Source organism: Trachypithecus francoisi, unplaced genomic scaffold (assembly GCF_009764315.1).
Source record: "Trachypithecus francoisi isolate TF-2019V2 unplaced genomic scaffold, Tfra_2.0 Lachesis_group0, whole genome shotgun sequence".
Classification (NCBI taxonomy): Eukaryota; Metazoa; Chordata; class Mammalia; order Primates; family Cercopithecidae; genus Trachypithecus; species Trachypithecus francoisi.
In genome coordinates, this window is record NW_022681453.1 from 9612681 (window position 1) to 9639038 (window position 26358).

Below are 26358 nucleotides of genomic sequence, written 5' to 3' on the forward strand. Positions count from 1 at the left end.
AATAAAATAATTGCTAAAATATACTGCAATAATACTATCAACTCTTTAAAAGCAAATTAGATTAGACCTGTTATATATAACAGGTAGAAATAGCTATATAGGAATAGAAAGTCTGAATAAATATTTTCAGAATATGATAGAAATAGGCAAGGTTTAAATATATAAGGTTTAAAAGAAGAGAAATGTTCAAATGGGATTAATACCTTGGAGGAGCTTTTAAATTTAGCTACAAGGAGAGGGAAATATTTTTACGTCACAATGTTAACAGTGAAGGAAAAAGTCCCATCTACTGTCCAGCATTGGAAAAATAGATAAAAAATCTTTAAAGGTGGTGTTCATGGAAGAGAATACTAAATGATGATTGAAATGAATGATCTAGATTCATATGCGTTAACATGAATAATCTCAAAAATAACGTTGAGTGTAAAAAACAAATAACCAAAAAATATGCACAGAATAATATCATACCTATACATTTTCACACACATGCACAAATATGTGTATGTAGGTTATACATAATTTTAAAACACAGGCTGGAAGTATAGGTACCAGTTGTTGTCTCTGGGGAGGAAAGGAAAGAAATGGGACTAAGGAAGAGAATGCAGGCCTTCTACACTATCAGTTTTATGTTCTTTTTAAAAAAGGAGAAAAATTACAATTGTTATACATTTGTTAATTCTCAGTGGATAGGTACACCAAAGTTCTATACTATTATTTTTTTAAAACTTGGAAAAATGGCACTATATTGCACCCTTAAATTTTGCTTTATTCTTAATGCCAACCAAAAAAAAAAGGGACACCCTTGTGTCCTTTGTGGAATCAATTTATATGCATGCATATGCATTGACATACACACAGGCACACACACTAATATGCATGAAGCAAGATGAAAATGCTTTGAGAGCTTCACAATATTATTACAACATGCAATTTTCTCAAATTGCATTGATTTAAACTTCAAGTTGTAAAACTCCATTATTAACCTGTTTTTTTTTTTACTAAATAAACTTTTTATTTTGGTAAAACTTTAAATTTATAGAAAACTTGCAAAGAGTGTTCAGAGTCCCCTGTATGCTTCATCCAGCTTTCCCTAACCTAGGGTATCTTACATAAAAAGGCTACATGTGATGATCAGACTAATGTGACGATCAGTTTTTCCATAAACATCCTTTTTCAGTTCTAGGAGCCAACGTTGGTTTCATTCTTTATCATATTTCTCTCAGTTTAAATATCTGAACTAGGGGCTTTGTTGTTTAAAATCAAATGATGTTGAGTGATGTTGAGATATTTAAAATTTTTTTCTTTTCTGGGGTCTTATGTGTAGCTTTACTTTAAAATGATCACTTACTGCTTTTGTTAAACAAATACAATTTTCAAAGGACAACACTGAACAAGTGCACACAAAAAGTGAAAACACAAAAGAGCAGAGATTGACATGCACACTCCAGAGCTCTAAAGCAGCTGCTCGATAAAAACATACCTCTTGTCTCTTTCTTTCCTCTTGGCTTACTGTCTGAAATAATCCATTTCTTTTTACCTAGGAGAAAAAGCAAAGTAGAGTTGACTCATTTATCAATACTTTTTAAAAGTTTCCTTATTATTCAAGGCATAACTCTATGCCCTTCAAAAACGAATTAAGAGAAACTATACAAAAAGTTGAATTCATCAATTTATTATTAATTAATCAGCATTTACTAAATATTTATAGTGTGTCAAAAAATATACTAAGCATTTTACACCCTTTTTTCCAATGAATCCTCATACAAACTCTAGAAAGCTGATACTGTTCTTTTCCCCATTTCACAGATGGGGGTAACAACTGAGGCTTAGGATCCAAGAGCACATAGCTAATAGGTAACAAGGCCAGGATCTGCATCGATGTCGGTCCAATTCCAGGGCTAATGCTTTTAGTCAACATTATTGGTTAGGGATCCCCTACTTTATATGAAAGGCACCCCATTTCTAAGGGTCGGGCTAGCATCACTAAGACCCCTTCTAATACCAAGTCTGTACCACTTTTCATGTGTTTTTTTAGTCCACATATGTCTTGGAATGTTCTTAGCTTTATCCACCATCCTGACCCTGGGTCAGCCTGTCAGCAAGAATTCACGGCTAAAAAGGACTCTTTACACATTTTAATAAGGGAGGAGACTGGCCAGAAGAATGTAACCCTTCAGAGCTGCTCCCTTTGGTTAACCCTGATGAGGAATTTCACAGGATTTCCTGCATGACCCAAAGCCCGGCAGAGAGATATACAGGTGTCATGCCCACAATCTCTGCAGGTGAGGTCATCAGCAAGAATTTCCATGCCAGTGGCATCTCCACCCAAATGGGGTTCAGACCCAAAAAATCTTGAGAAGAGAATGAAAAATCTGGGCTTAGAGATCTACACAGATGACAGCAAGTTTACTGAGGAATTAAGAGTACTTTGTCCAATCAACAGAGAGGGTAAACCCACAACTAAAGTACTTGCTCCTTTGAAGGGGAAGAGAAGGTAGTTTTGACAAAGATAAAGTATTAATATACAGAATTATAATCTTTCACTAATACTAACAGGACAGATAGTAAAATATTCCTTTATAAAAAAGCCATCAGTAAGGAACTAGCAAAACTATGGTGCTAGAAAAAGAGATTCCGGGAAGCATTCTTGTATTCTGATTAAGAAAACTGAAGGGTCGCACATTTGGGGAGCCTGAAAGTTTCCTCTAAGTTATGACAAAGCAGCTCCTCATCGCTGGCTGCCAGGCTGCTGCTCCTGGGCCTGTGCTCCTGTCTCCATCCTTCCATGCCCTGTAACAGAATAGGCTCTCCAGATTCTTCCTCCGAGGCCCAGAAGAGTCATTTTGTCCACCTGAGGCATCCTTCCACAGTCAACTTCAAATTAAGTAGCACCGTACAGCAGGTGTCTGGAGTAGAAGGTCATGAACAGGCAAGAAGATTTCAGAGACTGATCAAGGTGGAGAGATGAAACCCAGGAGGGGAGAGAATGATCTGAAAAGGGGAAGAATGATTTGAAAAGGGGACCCCAAGACGACTGACAGAGAGCAGAGAAGAGACAATTGGGGGAGAATGAGAATGTAGGTGAATAACATCAAATGGAAATAAGGAAGAAAGAAAGGCAGAGAGGAAACGAGGGAGGAAGAAAGGAAAAGGAAGAAAAGAAAGGGAAAGAATGTGTACAAAGTTTTTCATAGGAAATACCTCTGAAAATTCTCAAATTCAGAAACAGTGACCTTATCTGTAAACTTAAGTAAAAATCACTTGACATTCCAGGCTTTTTTAGCATGAAAAACATACGTTTATACCTATAGTCTTAAAATATACATCCTTCTTGAAGTTTACCAATTTTTGCTAAGAGAATCTAAAGTACTGTCAAATTTATCACATTTCTTCAAGTGTTTCTATTGTCTCCATTTGTGGGCAAGAAAATATAACATACCAGCTTCTAAAACCTATGAGTCTTACTTGATATATAAAGTGAAAGAAATTAAAATTGTACAGGCTCCTTTTTCTTATTTATTTATTTATTTATTGAGACAGAATCTCACTCTGTCGCTCAGGCTGGAGTGCAGTGGCGCTATGTCGGCTCACTGCAACCTCCACCTTCCAGGTTCAAGCAATTCTCCTGCCTCAGCCTCCTGAGGATGAGGAGCTGAGATTACAGGTGTGCACCACGGTGCCTGGCTAATATTTGTATTTTTAGTGGAGAGGGGGTTTCACCACATTGACCAGGCTGGTCTGGAACTCCTGACCTCAGGTGATCCGCTCGCCTCGGCCTTCCAAAGTGCTGGGATTATAGACGTGAGCCACTGCGCCTAGCTTCATTGCTAAAATATACATTTCATACCAGCTTCAGCTGGGTACAAATGGGAAGACGTAGACAGCCAAAGCAATACTCCTTTAAACACACAGACAGCCAAAGCAACCTCATTTGAACTTTCTTATTCCTCACTGGTTTAAATTTCTTATTTAAATATGCCATCAACAAGCAGAACTGCAAAAGTATTTTTTAAAAAAGCAGTAAGAACTGGATTTAATGTGAGGGTCTTGATTTTGTATAATCCAGCCAATTCACAAAACTGTTCAAATCTGTGAATTCTGAATTTTAAAGAGAATATATGAACATATGTCAATATCTTCAACATTTTAAGTGGATAGAAAATAATTCAAATAAAATGACAGTGAACAATACTACAGTTTTGACATGTTAAAAATATGAGCATATATCTGTGCCTTATTAAGACAGTGAATGCACAGAACTCGCTAATGTTATAATAGTTTTAAATTCATAATTACAAATTTACTGTATAATGGATGCTGAAATTCTTGACCTGTGATCTTTATAACTGAAAAATTTTGCATGTCAAGATGAGATAGAAATTAATAATTCACTAAACCTAATAAAGAACACTAAAAGATATTTCTTCTATGGATATGATACTGTCTAGTTAGACCCAAAACATAGGTTATGAAATCTGTAAAAGGGTAAGCTCCCAAAGTATAGATCCAAAAGGTAATTATTAGACACTCCATCTAAAATCATGCCGGTTTCCCTTTTGATACCTTGTGCTATAGTCTGAATGTTTCTGGTCTCCCAAATTCATATAATGGAATCCTAACCCCTTAGGTGATGGTATTAGGAGGTGGAGGCTTTCAGGGAGTGATTAAGCTTTGCCCCATGAATGGGATTAATACCCTTTAAAATAGGCCCCAGAGAAACCCCTAACCCTTCTACTATGTGAAGATGTAGCAAGAAGGCACTAAGTGTCAGAGAGCAGCTCCTTGCCAAACACCAAATCCGCCTTAATTTTGGGCTTTTCAGCCTCCAATACTGTGAGAAATAAATTTCTGTTGTTTATAAGCTACCCAATTTATGCAATTTTGTTATGGCAGCCCAACCTAAAGTGCCTTGCAGGTCTGAGCTTCTCAGATAAATACTCTAAGAAGGAACAGACAAGCTTTAGACTGTGAGTCCATTATTACATTCATTCCAGTTACGCTAAGCATCTCCACCTTGCAGAGAAATGTGTAAAAGAACTATAAACTCTGTGTAATATTTATTGGTCTTTGACTCCACTAACTGGAATAGGTTATGAGTCAAGTTCTCTAAGCCCCATATAGATCCTCAAATTGCCATTTACACAGAACTTATCTATGGATGTAGCCAGTCCTACAGCTGTGGAGAGAACCAAGCTTAGCACCAGTCCCTTGACTGATCAGATCATCATTTTCTGTGAAGTAAATGGGGATATTTACATTCTGACACCCTCTTTGTTCTCAGACCCTCCACAACTTGACATTGTTTCTAGATGAATGTGCATTCCTTCTATTTTTGACAACCAGTTAGGGAAAACAGATGGGAAGACTCCAAAAGCCTCACCAACCAAAAAAGACTCAAAAATGTAGCCATTTAAAAATTACATTAGATTTACAACCAAGATCACTCTGTCTCCATAAAGCACTAATTTATACTGAACACCCATTTGAGCTAAGACTCAATGGACTTTACTCATTTGCTGAAAATAAGCTTGCTTTTCATGTCCATTGGTGATTCTCTACTTACAGGCTTCTTTTCTCAAGAACTCAAATGGGAAGGGATTTCAAAGTGAAATTACACCACAGGACACAATCACTTTCAGGTCCTTTCTACAGACTCAATGCAACCTGAGTAGTCCCTGAATTACAAATGAGCTAGAGTTCTTTCACTGTAAATAACATGGGAACAGCAGCAGTTTGAGAGTATGCTTGAAATTCCTAAAATGAAAAATCTGCCAGAGTCCAGAAAGAGTGTCCTCTGTAACCAGACCCAATAGGCTCTCTTTAACCCCACTACATCCACAAGGAAAGGTTCTAAGACATCACTTTACCTAACTAGGTGCTGCCACAGAACACAAATTTCAAAGGGCCAGAGATCTGCATAACCAAACACTACATATGAGGTCAAGATGGTTCATCCTTTTGGGAAGTGGTGGGTTATCAGAAAGGGAAAATGCTTTTTTTAAGAAAAGAAAAAGTAGAAGGATAATAGCACATATCATAAAATCATATGCTTAATTCAAAAATGCATCAGGTAATATGCCAATGACATCCAAATTTATTTGTTCAGTAGGCTGATCTCTCTGATGTCCTGTTGTTAAGCTTAATTCTGCAATCCTCAAAAAAGTGTTTGGATCTCAAGAAATAGCAAGTACTCAACCTCAAGCAGACAACATCAAGTTTGCTAAAATAATGGAAAACTCAGATAAAGCAGGCCAGGACATTTGCTCCTCTATGGCCTGCATCACCATCTACAGACAGAGCCAGGATTCCTGAATGAACTCAAATTATTCTAATACAGACATGAAGCTGAGAATACAAACTACAGATAAGTAATTAAATGCACAAGAATGAACTGCTGTGCTTTGTACATTTAAGAGATAAACACGCATTACTTCATTTGCAGCCAGCCCTCACTAGCTTGCTACCCATGTCAATTCCTGATTCAGAGTTCTGGTTGATTCTTAATTTATTTCTCAAACTACCATTTTATCAAATGTTTACCATGAAGCAGGTACTGTTCCTTCCATGCATCTAAACCCTATAACAATTCTGTGAGGAAGGCATTACTATCCCTAGTTTACAAATAAAGAACGGAGACACAGAAAAGTTAAGTCATTCACCCTAATAAGTGGAAAGCTGAGATTCAAACTTGGGTCTGCTTGTCCACCCCCAAAGCCTGAGCTCTTCATCGCTGTAGCACACTGCCTTCTAAAACTTCAGAGTTTTTTAAGAGCTGTCCAAGCTACTCTTCTCCTAAATTAAGTTCCTCCCCCTAATGCCCCAGAAACAACATCTCTCATTGGCTTCCTGGCTTCTGCTGCGGTGAAAGCTAAGCTGTCAGCAGGGCTCCCTGGTCATTTAACTTGTTGATTAATCCTGACATTTCTACCACCAAACAAATTCCTCTCTTTTACTTGTGGCTCTCTCTAACTTGCATTCCCTGCTGTGGGTTACTGAGCCTGGACCAAAATGTATTCTATCCCCCAAATGAACAAGAGATCCAGTTCTCATGTATCTATCAGCTAAATTAAGAAGAGAAAATGAGGTTAAGAAATACATGAAAAGCTAATGACTCAGAATTAGCAAGGACGAAAGGGAATAAATTCAGGGTAAACGGCAATTCTATAATTTAACCAAAGATTATCAATTTTTAAACGTGCACTATTTAATAAAATATTGGGGAATAGACCAGACTTATAGCAGTGGTTAACAGCTGAGGGGTTGGGAATGGTGGTAAAGTCAAGCAGCTTTCAATCTTAACTCTTACGTTTATTTTTTTAATAAGGAGAATGTATTTCTTTTACTTCAGTAGTTCAAAACTAATTATTCTTAAAAACTTAATCAGCTTTAAATTTTGAATTTTAAATTGAAAAATTAGAAACAAACACATGATTAACAACAGGAAATTGGTTAAAAGAGCTAAACATCCACTTATTTGAGGAAGTAGTATGTGGGCTTTAAAAAGGTTGTTGTAGAAGAATATTTAATGACATGGAAGGTCATTCATAACACCATTAAGAAAAAAAGCCAGGTGACAAAACAGCAGGCTTAATAACATGAAAACATATTTACAACATTAAGGGAAAAAAGTGACAAAACTATTACTACATTATTGATTTTTGCATAAAAGACAACCCCTCTCTCTATATATTTTTAAATCTGAAAAGTTATACACAAAAATGTTAATAGTGATTGAATAGAAAGAGATAGTTCAATTTTTTTTTATTTTTATCTATTGGTACTTTCTGATTTTTCTGTAATAAATACGTCTTGGCTTTGCAATTAAAGCAACACTTTGAATAACGAAAACTAAAATACTACTTCAACATCCTCTCCCAAAAAAGAAAGAAAACTAGAGTAGGGCAGACAAGCAGAACTGTTCAAGGGTGCCAATAAATACCTCTATTTCTTTGTTGCTACCCCAAAGAGAAACTAAAGAAAGGAGAGATGACCACCTGTAGACAAAAGAAATGAGAAGCTAAGGGAAAGGGAGGCAATAAGAAAGAAAGATTTTAATCAAGTCCAAACTGAGCAATGGCTTATGAGACAGTGCTGAAAATGAGTGATGACAGGCCGATCTGCAAGCATGAGAGATAAAGGAGGAAAGGCCTGTTAAGTGTCTGTGTAACTGAGAATGACGCCACGTACACATAGTGAAGGTATGAGTCAAGGGGTTAAGGAAGGTAGAACAGGTCTGAGGTTCCTCTCTTGCAGAAGAAAAGAATACCTGTTTCTAAAGATGATGCCAACATATTAGTTGCTATTTTATTTTTATTTGCTATTTTTGTAAAATGACAAGTGGATAGGAATGACAAACTCCAAAATAATAAGCTACTTAGAACAGCGACAGTGAATTTCTGAGGTTTTGCAATAAAAATATAACCTGAGCAAAATCTGTTTCTAAAAAATGGATAATAGAGTAAACTGATGCTTTGCATTAGATGTACAAAGCAGAGTGGTTTCTTTGGACAGGAATTATCTTATTGTACGGAGTTCTGAGAAACAGACACAGAATTCCTATCTCTCTTCTTCCCTTTGCTACTATCAAGCTTTATTGGCCAGGCACAATGACTTACGCCTGTAATCCCAGCACTTTGGGAGGCCGAGGCAAGTGGATCACGGGAGGCCAGGAGTTCGAGACCAGCCCAGCCAACATGGTGAAATCCTGTTTCCTGTCTCTACTGAAAAGAAAAAAAAAAGAAAAAGGAAAAAGCTTTGTTCAAATGATTTATACCTTCATTACTTTTATTTTATTTTATTTTTTTTTTTTTTTGAGACGGAGTCTCGCTCTGTCGCCCAGGCTGGAGTGCAGTGGCCAGATCTCAGCTCACTGCAAGCTCCGCCTCCCGGGTCTAGGCCATTCTCCTGCCTCAGCCTCCCGAGTAGCTGGGACTACAGGCACCCGCCACCTCGCCCGGCTAGTTTTTTGTATTTTTTAGTAGAGACGGGGTTTCACCATGTTAGCCAGGATGGTCTCGATCTCCTGACCTCATGATCCGCCCGTCTCGGCCTCCCAAAGTGCTGGGATTACAGGCTCGAGCCACCGCGCCCAGCCAATTACTTTTATTTTCTACTCTTCTGCCCAACTAGCCCAACTAGTTTAAGTCACATCCTATAGACAAAACTTTTCTCACCTTCACTTCACTGCTTTCTGTGATTCCAACTGTGTCTTTCACTTTGGCATTCTGTCCTATATCCTTTCAAAATGTCATTTAGACATTTCATTTGTATTGTCTTCTGCTCTAGGTTCTAAGCACCTAGAGGGTAGGCTGGGTTTTAGCCTTGTTTTGTTTGCCTCATTCACTACAATGCAGTGGAAAACAAATTAATTTTGGAGTCAGATATTAGCACTGTTCAAATTATAAGTTATAAACTGTCAGTGAATGCAAAATAAAGTCTTATGGTAAAGTGATCGTTATCTATTTAAATGTAACAAACAGAAAAAAATCAAAAATACTATAGTACACCACAAGCAGAAGTATAAAGTAACTCCTGCCTTGTAAAATTTCTTTGAGATATATACACACACATACATGTACAAACACATACATTCAGACACACATACTGGTTTACAAGGTAGAACATATTTATTATGTTAAGTGGCTGATAAAGACAATGGTTACAATGTCCACTCCATGATATATAAATTCACACTAGACAAAAGTCAGTCAGTCATGTTGTTTAACACTCCTATGGACCTCTACAAGAAAAACCATTCTACTTACAGCCTCTGCAAAAGAAGCGGCCCCAAGGGACCACATTTTGTGCCACAGTATATCATGAAAGCCAAAGCTGACTGGAGCAGAGTTCGTTAAGCACCTGCCTAAATGACAATACATGTTCTAGTGACCTATTAAGTGGGGGCAAAGTAGCTGAGCCAATATAATCCCCTCTCTCTCAAGGAACTAAACTGGGCAACCAAACTGTGTTACTCACTTTGGTATTCTGGCCTACATCCTTTCAAAAATACAGTGGAAGCTGGAAGAGTGACTTGAGGGCAGGACAGGGCTGTTAACACAGCCTCAAGTGTAAATTACAAGAACTCAGAGGCCTGGCATTGTGACTCATGCCTGTAACCCCAGCACTGTGGGAGGTCAAAACGAGCAGATAACCTGGGCTTAGGAGTTCGAGACCAGCCTGACCAACATGACAAAACCCTGTCTCTATTAAAAATACAAAAATTAGCCGGGCGTGGTGGCGTGCACCTGTAATCTTAGCTCCTCAGGAGGCTGAGGCAGGAGAATCACTTACGAGAGGTGGAGGTTGTAGTGAACTGACATAGTGCCACTGCACTCAAGCCTGGGCAACTGTCTCAAAAAAAAAAAAAAAAAAAGAACTCAGAAACCGAGTATGCCGGAGCTTTCAGGAAAAAGACAAGCATAGTAAAAAGGGAAAATAAGCCAATTCATGAGACTAGAAAAGAGTCCACAGGCAGAGTTGTAGTCACATTATTGGCTGAGCACCTGGGAGAAATATAGTTCCTGCTCTTGCAGAGCCCTAGGTACCTATATCCATTTTTTGAGGTCACTGCAGAGGCTGTTCCAAGTAATCTCAAGACCTTAACCAGCAGCAGCATTTAACATCCTAGCCTCTCAGCTGACTTGTTACAAAGTAAAGAATTTGTACTTACCCGCGTGGCATTGTCCTGGGGACTACATAAACTGAAATTACCTAACACAATCCTGATACACAATAAGTCTCCTGCAAATATTTGGTCAGTAATTTAACTGCATGTAAACAATCAATACTGTGATGATCCCAGAGCTAACAGCTATTCTGCAACTCAGTCTGCTCATTTAGAGACTTTGGACCCCTGTGGATATAAGGGCTCCCCATGGCCCAGGTGGGCACACAACAATCAGACTCCTTTGCACTCCACTACCAGAAGCAGGGTTTCTAACCATGCAAAGTGCAAATTGCTCCATTTTTGTATTATTACAGTTGGATAGGCTTATTCCCTACAAAGAGGGAAATAATCTGCGATTTTAGTTTAGTGTCAATAATACTTCCTGCTGCAGAAGTTGTCCACTGACTGTATAGTTCTCATCTCCTCAAAATAATAGAAATATGGATAATAAACATCCTAATATTAAGATATTAGAGTATAGGCTAATAATCTAGAGAATCAACAGGCTATATGTACTTCAGATAAATCCACAAAATTTGAGTAACAAATTTTTAAGGATTTATTCCATATTTAAAGATTCAATAGTAATTTTGAAGGTGACAATATTCTCCAATCATCATGGAGACCAACCACTGTGTGGATACGGCCCTGAGAAATAGCCCCATCTTTGGACTGAGGAAGGAGACCCCACAAGAGGATACATTAAGCTCAACAGGGCAAATACAAGAATCCTACAGATGAGTCTGCAATCCAAAGTCAGTATGAGAAAGCCTTTCTACGCAGTTATTCAGAACTCCTCAACATCCCTGAGTCTTCTCTTCTATCTAATTACACTGTTTGCTACAGACTGCTATTATTCTTGAATGTATCCCTTCCACCTCCCCAAAAGAAACAGCTAGTTGAGAATAAGTCCATAATTTAATTTGATTTCACAGTAAGCAATAACTTGGAAGTCATCAGAGTACATGATATACTTAAAAGTACAAGACTGATAAAACCATCACATTAGTGCAGGTAAGAGAAGAGGCCCAAGGATGAGCTCAGGGACCCTTCAACATTTAGAGAACAGAAGAATGAGGAAAAATCCACAAAGGTGATCAAGACATTCCAGCTGCACTGGCCTTATCCCAACTCCTCTTACCCACCATCACCCCAAAGAGTCTGTGCACATAACATTTTATCTACCTCGGACTCCTCTATCCTGCTACTCCCCAACTGTGCCCCACCAGCTATCATCCTGGACCCTCCAGACGACAGCTCCCGTCACCTCCTCTGACACCTGCTCTCCACTGACTGCACCTTACCCAGACAGGTGCTCTTCTCTTGCAGCAGCACCAATAAGTCCTTCACAGCGTCACCACAATAGTAATTATGCATTTATCTATCAGATGGTTTGACTGCTGACGTCTGTCTCGCCATTCAGGGTGTTTATAAGGACACGAATGCAAGGTGCTCTATCTCCAGCGCCTGCCATAGAGAGAACTTCTTGCGGGGCAGGCCCTTGATGAAGACAATGAATTCATCAACCTCTCTCATCGATTTCCTACTCAATGAAATAAGAAGACCCTCTCTATTTGGACCCTGTTGTAGGTTTGCAGTTGAAACATCTGCTTTTGTATGCCCATAAGAATTAACTAACCGTGTTTTCATCTCCTCCTCCTTTCTTGGAGCACGTGTCATTTCTGATCTCTGCCTACCCTAGGGCAACTGGCGCATACACCCCCATATCCCAACACTTCATTGTTCTCTCAGAAGAATCAATTACATAAATATTGGCAGATCTACCACTCAGTTGTCCTTTAATTACTCAGCTCCAACCAGAGTAGTTTTTTCCTCAGTCTCTGCCTATATTTTTAGGAGTTATATGAAGTTCCAACACTGCAACAATTCAGGTACAGAAAAACTTTTTAAAGTGATATTAACAACATGGAAACTATACTCAATGCATAAAAAGCTACACTAAGGTGCGCCTAGTACTTGGAAATAAAGTCAAGAAAAAGATGCTCTCCAACTAAAACTGAAAAAAAAAACAAAAATTATTTAAAAAATTTACATGTATACATGTATGCATTTTTCTACAGAGAAAGCCTATGGCTCACAATTTTTATTAGATTCTTAAAGCATGTATGATACTCCCCCAGTAAAGATGGCTAAATGCATATCCATCCTATGTATTAATGTAGAGTTATAACACTGTAGATCATGTGTTGATATGAAACGATTTATAAGACACACAGTTCAGAGGAGAAGTAAGCTGTGTAGTATAAGTAATCTGTGTATTTACATAAATATTGGTAATCTATATTGTTTCCTTAAATGTATATATGTGGATTTTCAGAAGAGTGTTACCAAATTGAGAGCAGCATATCTATGGAGAAGGGGATAGAGACTGGGATTGCACAAATGACCAAAACAGCCTTCAGTCTTATCTGAAATGTTCCAATTCTTCTTCTTCTTCTTTTTTTTTTTTTTTGAGATGGGGGTCTCACTATGTTGCCCAGGCTGGTCTCAAACTCCTGGGCTCAAGAGATCCTCCTGCCTCAGCCTTCCAAAGTTCTTGGATTATAGACGGGACCCACTGCACCTGGTCCAAAATGTCTGAATTATTCTCTACATGAAGGACATATTATATATGTCTTACATAAGTCAAGTTAATTTTCAGAAAATTTAAGAGAATACCATAATCTAATTATGTATAAAAAGCAAGACCACATACAGAGCCCAGTCCCTGGCTCAAGCTAAGTAGTCCCCCACCTTTATCTCTCTTAGCTAGAGTAGTAATTCTCATTAGGGTGTGTCTTAGTCCATTTTGGGGTGCCTACAACAGAATACCTGAAATTGAGTAATTTATAAAGCAAAGGAATTTATTTCCTACAGTTACAGAGGCTAAGAAGTTCCAGGCTGAGGGGCTACATTCGGTGAGAGCCTTCCTGCCAGTGGGGACACTCTGAAGAGCCCCGAAGTGGTGCAGGGTATCATATGGCAAGGAAGCTGAGCATGCTAACGAGATAGCTCAGGTCTCTCTTCCTCTTCCTATAAAGCCACCTGTTCCCCTCCCATGATAACTCATTAATCCATTAGCCCAGTAATCTGTGGCTGTTAATCTATTCATGCAGGCAGAGCCCTCATGATCTAATCACTTCTTAAAGGCTCCACCTCTCAATACTGCTATATTAGGAATTAAATTTTCATGTGAGTTTTAGAGGGGACAAATATCCAAACCATGGGTCTCAGGTCTAGGCACATGGGCCTCTATTTCTGTTTACAAGGACACAAGGATTTCAGAAGACCCACAGGCCAACTTAAAAGTGTGGACTAGTATGTGCCTGCAGTTTTAACTGTTTAAACCATAATGTGAGCTAAATGGGAGCCAGCCATAAAAAGTGAAAATAATTTTCCATATCTTACACACACAAAAAAAATATGGTAAAAGGTTTTAGTCACCATCTAAAGTAAAAAAAAAAATCTTATGAGACTGCTGCATTGCCAAATTGTAAATGAAAAATTATAAAACTGCAGAAATTACTATTTTAAGCAACAAGTCACAAACAACTGAAAATTCAGACAAATGTAAAAATTTAGGGAAAAGAATAAGTTTAAATCCATTCAGCATTTCTGCAAACAGAATGACTTTCAGGTATATTACATTTGTTGAGCTCTGATTTGTACTAGAAAGTAGCATGTTTTTCACAATAAGCACAGTGTAAATTATAAAATAAGAAGTCCCATCACATCAAACTACTAAGATGTCAAAGTGTCTGCTATATTTTCAATGGAATAAAATGATATTTATAATAAAATTCCTGCTTTTCAAATCTTCCTTTCTCATCCTGCAATTCCAGAAAGTCTCCCACAGGTACACTATGCATGCCTTAAGAGCTGAGCCCAGAACCAAAGACTGAGGTCTGAATTCTAGATCTCCCATTGCACTGTTAGCCACACTAAGCACAGAGCTGAAAAATACTTTAATTAAAATACTTTAGTTAAAACACTTTCATTAAAATTAAAATACTTTAGTTAAAATACTTCAATTAAAATTAGAATACTTTAAGAAGTCAAACTATTTCTGACTACAGAGTTCAAAATTTTTGAGCAAACTGAAGAAACATTCCAATGACGAGATTACTGATAAAGCCACATGTCAGCAAGTACAAAAGAAGAATGCAGTAGAGGATGACTCTCTTAGGTGCTGAACAGAGAACACCCTTTTCAAAGGTATCTGGCATTTCAAGGTGATGGAAATTACACAAACACACCCCATGGCAAATAAATGGGGTCAGGGCACAGCTGGCAAGTATGGCTTTGGTTCCATCACTGATCCTAACATAACAAACACTGGTGTTGCAATAGTCATTTCTCAGTACATGCATAGTACATGATCTTGGAGATGTGGAGGGGGTATGGAAAAGCAAAAACTCCAGTCAAAATATATCTAAAAGAAAAGACAATAAATACTTCCGGGGTCCTACTAATGAATGAACCCTTGGGAAAACCTGAAGTTCAGCTGACTACACACCTGGCATTAACTGTAACAAGTACACAGTGTTCCATCCCTGACTAATACAATCAATATTTTTCTTCAAACCCACATGCTTTTCCCAGAGATCCAAGAACTGCTGGCTTAATGTTTGTGCTGCTGTTTTGAGTGAGGCACTGGGCGATTTACCTGCATGCAGCAGAGTTTTTGTCTCTGAGCAGAGTTCCAGATAATCTCCAGAGGTCAAAACTTACTTTTCAAAGTCATTGAGGTTTCAAAACCTCAAATCCCTTTCACATATGACCAACCCAAACTGGGAACTACGACCATTAACATTATTTCAGGACAAGGGGGATATTACCACTGACCCCACAGAAATTCAAACCACCATCAGAAAACATTGTAAATACTTCTATGCACATAAACTAGAAAATCTAGAAGAAATGGATAAATTCCTGAACACATATACCCTCCCAAGACTGAACTAGGAAGAAATCATATCCCTGAAGAGATCAATCAGGATTTCTGAAATTGAGGCAGGAATAAACAGCCTACCAGCCAAAAAAAACCCCAGGACCAGGCAGATTCACAGCTAAATTTTACCAGATAGAAAAAGAAGAGCTGGTATCATTCCTACTGAAACTATTCCAAACAAACAAACAAAAAAAAAATGGATAAGAGGAACTCCTCTGCAACTCATTCTATGAGGCCAGCATCATCCTGATACCAAAACCTGGCAGAGATACAACAACAAAAGAAAAAAAACTTCAAGCCGATATCCTTAATGAACATCATGCAAAAATCCTCAACAAAATACAGCAAACCAAATCCAGCAGCACATCAAAAAGCTTATCCACCATGATCAAGTAGGCTTTATCCATGGGATGCAAGGTTGGTTCAACATATGCAAATCAATAAATGTGATTCATCACATAAACAGAACTAAAGACAAAAACCACATGATTCTCTCAACAGATACAGAGAAGGCATTTGATAAAATTCAGCATTGATTCATGTAAAAAAAAAAAGCCCTCAATAAACTAGGTATTGAAGGAAAATACCTCAAAATAATAAGAGCAATATATTACAAACCCATCACGACAACATCATACTAAAGGTACAAAAGCTGGAAGCATTCCCCTTGAAAACCAGCACAAGACAAGGATGCCGTTTCTCACCACTCCTATTCAACAGAGTTGATATGGTGTGTCTGTGTCCCCACCCAAATCTTATACTGAATTCCCACATGTTGTCGGGGGGACCAGGTAGGAGGTAAGTGAATTAAGGGGGCAGGTCTTTCCTGTGCTGTTCTCATGATAGTGAATAAGTCTCACTAGATCTGATGGTTTTAAAAACGGGAGTTTCCCTGTACAAGCTCTCTCTTTGCCTACTGCCAACCACATAAGACGTGACTTGCTCCTCCTTGCCTTCCACCATGATTGTAAAGCCTCTCCAGACACATGGGACTGTAAGTCCATTGAACCCTTTTTCCTGTATAAATTACCCAGTCTCAGGGATGTCTTTATCAGCGGCATGACAATGGACTAATACAGTATTACTGGAAGTCCTAGCCAGGGCAATCTAGGAAGAGAAAGAAAAAGAAAGAAAAAGGGAAGGAAAGAAGGAATGAAGGGAGGAAGGCAGGAAGGAAAGAAGGGAGGGAGGGAGGGAGGGTTCAAATAGTAAGAGAGAAAGTCAAACTATTCCTGTCTGCAGATGACATGATCCTATATATGGAAAACCCCATAGTCTCAGCCCAAAAACTTCTTAAGCTGATAAAAAAAACTTCAGCAAAATCTCAGGATACAAAATCGATGTGCAAATACCACTAGCATTCCTATACACCAACAACAGTCAAGCCAAGAGCCAATTCAGGAACAAACTGCCATTCACAATTGCCACAAAAAAATAAGATACCTAGGAATACAGCTAATTAGGGAGGTGAAAGATTTCTACAAGAAGTAGTACAAAACACTGCTCAAAGAAATCAGAGATGACATAAACAGACAAATATTACATGTTCATGGATAGGAAGAATTAGTATCATTAAAATGGCCATACTGCCCAAAGAAATTTACAGATTCAATGCTATTCCTACTAAACTACCACTGAGATTCTTCACAAACTGGAAAAAAACCTATTCTAAAATCCATATGGAACCAAAAAAGAGCCCAAATAACCAAAACAATCCTAAGCAAAAGAATAAAGCCGGAGGCATCACACTACCCAACTTCAAACTATACTGCAGGGCTACAGTAACCAAACAGCATGATACTGGTACAAAAACAGACACACAGACCAATGGAACAGAAAAAAGAGCCCAGAAATAAGGCTGCACATCTACAACTATCTGATCTTCTACAAACCTGACAGATCATAGTTGTAGGTGTGCAGCCTTATTTCTTTAGTCCTAATAGTCTGATGAGTCTGTGGCTCATTATTCCATTGAGGCTCAGTTAAACAAATGACTATCATTTATTATTCTATCGAGGCCCAACTAAATAAATGCCTCTTACACAGTTATAATTCTCCTTTATTCCTAAATGACAACACTGCAGTTAAACCTCTCCCAACACCATAAATGGGGAACCGCCCGTCACCTGTATAGTTGAACACTGTCTTATCCAGCACGGTCCAATGAAACCGAAGGAAACATAAATAAACACGCTCAAATTACACCACAGACTGAAGGCTTAAAGATCTTATGTAACAACCATAAATTACTGCAAATTGCTGCACTTCTAAAGTATTTGGCATCATGGATGCTTCTTACAGTCAACTGATAAGGACAGTTTCACCATCCCAGGAGGCAGGCAGGTGTTTGCAATAAAGAGATTTTTTGGAAAACAAAACAATCAACACCAGCTACTGCACATGTGCACTCACTCCCTATCCTCCTTAGCAGGAAGTGAAGGTATATGCCAAACTGAGACCTAACCCACTGGCAGAAAACCCCTTGTCCTATTCTTTCTAGGATTAAGACTTGACTTTAAGAAGTGTTTTGCATTAAAATGTTACACGCAAAATTAGACAGGGGCTACCTTACTATTTTATTAAAAGTTAAGGATGGAAGGATAACTTTATATATATATGTATGAAAGATGCTAGGTTTAATATGTATATAAAATACTAGGTTTAAAACTAAGTATGATGTATTTAATACTAAGTATTAAACCTAGTATTTTATATATATATATATTTTATATTTTATATACTAAGTATTAAATCTAGTATTAATACTAAGTATTAATATATAGTAATAATACTACAGTAATAGTAATATTATTACTAATACTAATACTTAGTATTAAGCACTATTAATGGTAAGTATTAAACCTGGTATTTTATATACATATAAAATACTATATATATATAAAAACACTAGGTGCATGTATATAAAACACTAGGTGTATATATACACACACTAGGTTTAAACCTAGTACTTTATATATATGTATATGTAAAACCTAGTATTTAATATACAGATAATACTAAGTTTAATATATATATTATACTAGGTATTTATATATATAGACCTCCAACTCTATATATACACCCATATATATATTTATATATCAAAGCTGAATATATATATTAAAGTTGAAAGTCTTCTGAGACCTGCCCTAAATACTGCAGCTTCACTATCAGGAGGGGTCAGATAGAGAAATGGAGGTGCTGATCACTTATGAGAAACATTCTGATATTGTTAATGATTCACGAAGCCTCCTCTCTTTAGGGTCCTAAATACAACTTGAAAATTCAGTAGTGGATGAGCTTCTAAAAAGGTAATGACTGCTTTCTGGTGTTAAAATATCTACTTTCCTAAAAGCCAGAACTGGTTATATCTTTTTGGTAGACAGAAAACCCTCATGAGAAGGACAGAAGAAAACGTCAGGGATAGTAATAAAGTTATCTCTGGGGAGGTAGGAAGGAGAAAAGAACTGGAAAGGAAGGAGGGGTTCGCTGTAATAGTCTAAAAAAATAGAAAATGAAGCAAATATGTTAAAATACTAACATTTATTCAATCTGAGTGATAGGTACACAGAAACTGATTATCTTTTAATTTTTCTACAGGTTTAAAGCACTTTATAACAAAAAAAAATTAAAGTAAAATTTAAGTGAAAAGAAGATACAAAAGGCACAAAGAAATGCAGACTGGTGCCTAAGTAATGCTAAGTGGCAAAGTCCAATCATGCTGCTTTCATTAAATGTAATTGCCAAGCAACACAATAAATACACACAAGCCTCCCGGGAACACTAAACTCCAAGATAACATACACTAAAGTCAGAACTCACTTTATAGTTTTACATTTTATTACAAGATAGTTCTATGATATCCGTATCGTTTACATATAATTTACAAAAGACACCACATTCATTTTTTTTGCCAAACAAAATGCAAGTCCTTAAACAAAGTTGAACTGAAGGATATGCACTATTATTTAATTGTATGTACATTTGCTCATCTATATGAAAGCCAAACTCCAGGAGGCACAAATATGGCAGCCTGTTTCTTGGGCTAAAGCTAAGTGGGATCAGAGTGTAACTGACATAAAAATCCACATTTCTTTTTAGCATTCTTTCAGAGACCAACAGCAGGATTTAGGCCTATGCTAACAAACACAGCTGCTGCCACAAAGAGGAAACAAAAAATCCACAGCCTTCTTTCTTCTCCTGAATCCTCTACCAAATGGTCCATACCAACAACTGAATGAACTGAATGACAGCCATTTAGAGCCGACATGGCCTCAATGGACCTTGTCACCAGTTTTTCCACATATCTGTTTTGGGACACACATATCATGAGATCATTAGATTAGGGTATAAGGCTGCTAATACACCAATTCTGTGATTCGCTTTGACCACCTAACCACACGCAAAATTTTTAAAAATATCACAAAAGTTACAAACTGTTAGCATAGAGGCCAAATCTGAATACTTTGTTGGACACACAACATTTGTTTAAAATTTGAGTTGGGAAAATACTCATAAAAGTCTGGATTTATATATTCTCTTTTCTAATTATCAGAACATCTGGTTACAGTGAGCCCCTGCACTCACCTGGTTTGAGCTAAGTAGTAGCTGCTCAATTTATATAAGGCCTGTTCACCACAGCTGCCACCACTCCCTAACACCTACATGTACCAGCATCATGTATTTATTCTACTTGCCCTGCCACTGTGGGTATTTTAATTTTGGGCATAATCATAAGGGTGCTATACCTCAGAGGCCCTGGAAATGAAGATTCCCCTGAGAACAAAATCAGGAGGTGGGAAGAAGACAGGGAGAATGCGCTTGGTGTATTGAATTCTGAATTCCAATACAGGTTAGAAGAGGGAAGGTAGAGCTTGAAGCAGAAGGTGTCTCCCACCATTTACATATGCACATTCCCACGGCCCTGGCTATACAGCACCAACATTAACAACTCCTTTTCTTACACTGGTGTTTTCCCTAAATGCACAAGATTCCTGATTCTGAACACCTCTGTCACCTCTGCTCTGATATTGCCTAAGGACTCATGGAGGTGTACTGGCTTGTTTTTGATGCAAAGCTCCCCCGAACCAAGCCAGCCATGGGAATTCCTTTCTACTTGCTAATTCACCAGATATTCACAAATGCTGTGCCCAAACTCTTATCAAGTAAACTAAGCATCAAACTGTGACATTTTGTAAGCCACGAAGAAAAAAATATACAGGTAAAAAGCAAAAGGTGTCTGATGCAGAGAGGAGAAATTACTCATCAACACAAAATTGTGTGTCAGAGACAAGCACACAAAAAAGGCACAGAGGGAGATGGAACAGAATACCATTCATTAATCAGCTTTAAGAATATATAAACATTTCTATATCAAATTAAATTTCCAAGGAAGGGCTAGACGCAGTGGCTCATGCCTGCAATCCCAGCACTTTGGGAGGCTGAGGCTGGCGGATCACTTGAGGGCAGGAGTTCAAGACCAGCCTGGCCAACACGGTGAAATCCCATCTCTACTAAAAATATAAAAAGTAGCGGGGTGTGGTGGAACACGCCTATAGTCCCAGCTACTCAGGAGGAGGCTGAGGCAGGAGAATCACGTGAACCTAGGAGACTGCAGTGAGCCGAGATCGTGCCACTGTACTCTAGCCTGGGCGACACAGCAAGATCCCGTTTCAAAAAAAAAAAAATTTCCAAGGAAGAACTGTAACTAGCTCTCTATTGTGCAGAGATACATATACAGGTACATTCATACATGTACATATACATGCATACATACACAAATAAACACACACGCATATATATGTACATCATCATAATTATGACAATGTGCAGGTTATGTTAGTACTATACTTACACTATACTATATTTAACAAAAAGAGAGACCTCGTGGAGTTTCCAGAGTTCACAGTACATCAATCTCATGGCACTTTATTTTATCAAACCTAATTTTCCTGATCAGAAGTGTCAAAGTTCATCTTCTCATTAGTGCCGGCAGAGTTCCAAGAAACATTTCACAATCTAAAAAGAGTCTTTCTCTTTAGAGTTACAGTATCACTGGCAGAAAAGAACAAAAGCCAAATCCACACATAATTTCCACAACTTGTTTTTTTCCTACCACAGATAGAAAAGAAGGTAAACACTCACTGCAGAGAGCTGGCTCCATGTGGATCTCAATGGTTTATGGTGAATCACAATTTTTTCATCTGATTTCTGTTCTTTGGGCTCTGACTCTTCATCAGAATCAATGTCAAGGGCCTTTTCCTTGTAGTTTTGATACAGGACAGCATTTTCTGCAAGAAAACAAGGCCTATGTGTCACTAATTGTTCTCAATCATTACATTACTTGCTCTAAATAAACATCATATGTACCCAATGTTTGGCCTCCAATTTTATAAACAACAGAGAGAGAAACAGATTTAGTCCCTGAAGAATAATTACAGAAAAGTGATTTTCTCATTCACATAGCTCTATCTCAAACTCAAGTGCAGGGGAGGGGGAGGAGTCCATACAGAGAATGCCAACGGAAGCAAAGTTGCCATGTTTCTGTCTACTACTCATGAAGGACAGTCAGGCCTATTAAATCACTGTAATTTAGGTTAAATTACATCCTACCTTTTATTTCAGGTCCGTCACCATTCATTTATCTATTTAATAAACATTTATTGTATATCTGTGATATGCCAAGGGCTGAAAGTAAAATGGAAAAATAAAAGAAAGACACCTCTCATGTTTCATGAGCTCTCATGTCCTCACCCACCTCTCATGAGCTAACAGTTTAATAAGAAAAACTGTCAAATTCACTCATGCATTTATTCATTCAACTGTTACTTAGAAAACACCTGCACCTACTAAGAACCTAGTAGGCTGTCCCACAAGAAGCAACAGCTTAGCATCTGTTACTCTACAATAATAGAAACAAAATAAAAATCTCAGTCTTCAGGAGCTGATACTAAAGAATGAGAGAACTGCAATAAATAAGCAAGTAACTTTGACAGTATTTTGATGCTGATAAGTGTCATGAAGAAACATGGAACAGGGAAGTGGGGTAGAAAGTGCTGGGAGGAGGGCATGTAGATTTTAAGTAGGGTAGTTTAGGAAGGCCTTACTGGGGTGACAATCAAGTAGAGACATAGAAGAGGTGAGAAAGTGAGCCACCTGTATCAAAACTATGACACAAAGGCCCTTGATGTTGACTCTGATGAAGAACTGGTGCCCAAACAGCATCTCACTGGGGCACAGCAAGTATAAAGCCCTGGGGCATGAGTCTACTTGGTATGCCTGTATTTACTAAGAGCAGCAAGGCTGGAGTACCAAGAAAATGGGCGGAAAGTACAGAATATGGGAGTTGAAGCCAGGCATGGTGGCTCACACCTATAATCTCAGCACTTTGGGAGGCTGAGGTGGGCAGATCACTTGAAGTCAGGAGTTCGAGACCAGCCTGGGCAACATAGAGAGACCCTGCCTCTATCAAAAATACAACAAATTAGCTGAGTGTGGTCGTGTGCCCCTGTTGTCCCAGGTACTCGGGAGGCTGAGGCAGGAGAATAGCCTGAACTTGGGAAGCAGAGGTTGCAATGAACAGAGATCATGCCACTGTACTCCAGACTGGACCCTGTCTCAAAAAAAAAAAAAAAAAAAAAAGAAGAAGAAGAAGAAGAAGAAGAAGACGGGAGTTGGGAGTTGAGGGTGACCAGAGGGCTTTTAGAAATTTTTTAAAAAAATTTTCTAGGTCATTATATTTGAGAAGAAATGAGAGGATACACAGAAACAGCTCCTTATAAAAGGAAATAATGTAAAACTAGTTACAATGAAGTAGGGCCTTGCCTCAGCCATTGAAGGACTTTGATTTTTACTCAAAATGTGATGGGAAGTCACTATAGGTTTGAGGACATAGTGATCTTACACAAATACATGCTTACAAACTGAAGGATTTATATACAGGTACGAACAGACTGTCAGTAGGGTGTGATGTAGTCTGGCAGTCAGGTATTTGGTCAATGAGGAAAGTCTAAGGTCTGAAAGCTGAGAAGCTACAGAGCTAAAGGAAAAGCATACACAAAAGCTATAATGGGAACATAAGAGGAAACATAATACAGTCATGCATTGCATAACATTGTTTTGATCAATGACAAACCACATCTACAACGGTGGTCCCATATGTTATAAAGGAGCTAAAAAATTCCTATCACCTAGTCATCTTAATGTTGTAGTGTACCACATTACTCACACGTCTATGGTAATGCTGGTATAAACAAGCCAACTGCACTGCCAAAAATATAAAAATATAGCACATACAATTATGTACAGTTCATGATACTTGATAATGATAATAAACTATGTTACTGGTTTATGTATTTACTATAGCATACTTTTTATCATTATTTTAGAGTGTACTCCTACTTACCAACAACAAAAAAAAAAGTTAACTGTGAACCAGCCTCAGGCAGGTCCTTCAGGAGGTATTCCAGAAGAAGACATTGTTATCATGGAAGATGACAGCCCCATGCATGTTATTGCCCCTGAAGACCTTCTTGTGGGACACGATATTGAGATGGAGGACAGTGATATTGATGATTCTGACCCTCAGCAGGCCTAGGCTAATCCATGTGTTTAGTTTCAACGAAAGAATTTCAAAAGTAAAAACGAAAATTTTTTACAATAAGAAAAAGCTTACAAAATAGGTATGTAAAGAAATAAAAATATTTCTGTACAGCTGTACAGTGCGTTTGTGTTTTAAGCTGTGTTAAAACTAGAATTTTAAAAGTTTCAAAAATTTTTAAATTTTACAAAATAAGTTACAGTAAGCTAAAGTTAATTTATTATTGAAGAAAAAAGGTTTTTTAATAAATTTAATGTAGCTTAAGTGTACACTATTTATGAAGTCTACAATAGTGTATGGTAATGTTCTAGGCCTTCCCATTCACTCACTACTCATTCACTGACTCACCCAGAGCAACTTTTCAGTACTGCTAGCTCCATTCACGATAAGAGCCCTATAGAAGAGTACCATTTTTAATTTTTTACATTGTATTTTTACTGTACTTTTTCTGTTTAGATACACACGTATCATTGTGTTACAACTACCTATAGTATTCAGTACAGTAACATGCTGTACAGGTTTGGCTGTACCATATGTCCTAGGCTATACCATCTGGTTTGTATAAGTATGCTCTATGATGTCTGCACAACAACAAAATTGCCCAAGGATGTATTTCTCAGAATGTATCCTCATCATTAAGTGATACATGGCTGTACCTTAAAAGAACTAGGGAGAGTCAATGTGGTTAAAGCTTGGGTATGTCTAGTGGCCACATTGTACAAGGTGAGTTTAGAGAGATAAGCCAGACAGTCCAAATCAACAAAATACTTGTAAGGCAATGCTAAAAACAGGATTTTACCCTTAGTACAAAAGGATTGAGTTTCTTTCACACTGTCATGATAGCATCTCTTTCTGGAACACAATGGGACTCCATGAAAAGGGAAGACTTGCTTAGAGTAGAGAGCAAAACATTGACTACCTAGGAGACTAAGAAGCTATTGGGGTAGTCAATGAAAGATGATGGAGGTTTGAGCTATATAACATAGAACAGACTGGTGAAAGACTGGATATGGGGGCAGAGAGAAGGAGGTGTTAAGGATGTTTCCTAGGTCTGCAGGCCTCACAACCAGAAAGTAGGAGATAGGAACACCAAAAGAGATTCAGGTTTAGTGAGGAAGATTATGAGTTTGGTTTGGGGCATTTTGAGTTTGAATTGCCTTTCTCGTCTACCAAAACAAGCAAGCATCTGCCCCTTTTCTCATCAACTATAGATTATTCTGTATGCACTATGACTAAAGTAACACTATGCAAGATTTTACTGGTCTCTTGATTGTCATGCTATGTAAAGTAGATTACAAGGGTAAAGACTGAGTCTCCCCTAGCACCAAAGTAGTTGGCACAAAGTATATGCATAACATTGCTGATAGATTTCTCATTTTTACAACAACATAGGCAACAGTATTATTAATCTCATTTCACACATGAGGTGGCTCAGTGAGGGCCCAGTGATATAAAGCGTTTTTCTCAGTATCACTCAACTGATGAATAGGAGCAGGTCTACCTGGCTCTATCTAATATCACAGATTCTCGCCATTTGGCCACACTGCTTCCCTAGTTATATTCTTGTTAATCATTAACTGTAAGAATCCTGCATTCCTCGTGTACATACATATGTGTGGAAAAAATTTCTAGGTCATTATATTTGAGAAGGAATGAGAGGATACACAGAAACAACTCCTTATAAAAGGAAATAACGTAAAACTAGTTATAATGAAGTCTAGTCTCTGACTTTAAAAAAAATCTAAAAATTTTAAACTCTCTTAGGCAAAGGTCACAAAATAAATACCAAATTCCAGGGAATGTAAAGTATCTCCTTAGGTATATATTAGGTAGATGCTGTTCACTTCATAGAGTGCTATAGGAAGCAGAAAATGGGACTAAGAACTAGATCTGTGTCCTACTACTGGCTGTGTAACTAGGTGTGACAGGAGACAAGTTGCCAAACCTCTCAGATCTTCTGGTTTCTTCAATTATAAAATTAGGGACATGAACTTTTTCCAACCAGCTAAATACTATATCTGGATTTCCTAAGATTGGTGTGGTGAATGAATTTTTACAGATGAGTCATTTTTAAATGTTCCAATGGGAAACTCATCTTTATAAAAATTATATAGGGAATTATTTGATAATCACCTAAGGCTA

At 37.8% G+C, this 26358-nt stretch overlaps 1 protein-coding gene across 1 annotated transcript in view; it reads right to left on the reverse strand.

Moving 5' to 3' along the window:
- ARHGEF26 (Rho guanine nucleotide exchange factor 26) overlaps positions 1–26358 on the reverse strand; it is a 145546-nt gene that overhangs the window by 114976 nt on the left and 4212 nt on the right. The window contains exons 4-5 of the mRNA XM_033203748.1: positions 21762–21907; positions 1481–1537 (exon numbers count right to left, since the gene is read on the reverse strand). Coding sequence (XP_033059639.1) covers positions 1481–1537; positions 21762–21907 — 203 coding nt within the window. The remainder of the gene's footprint in view (positions 1–1480; positions 1538–21761; positions 21908–26358) is intronic.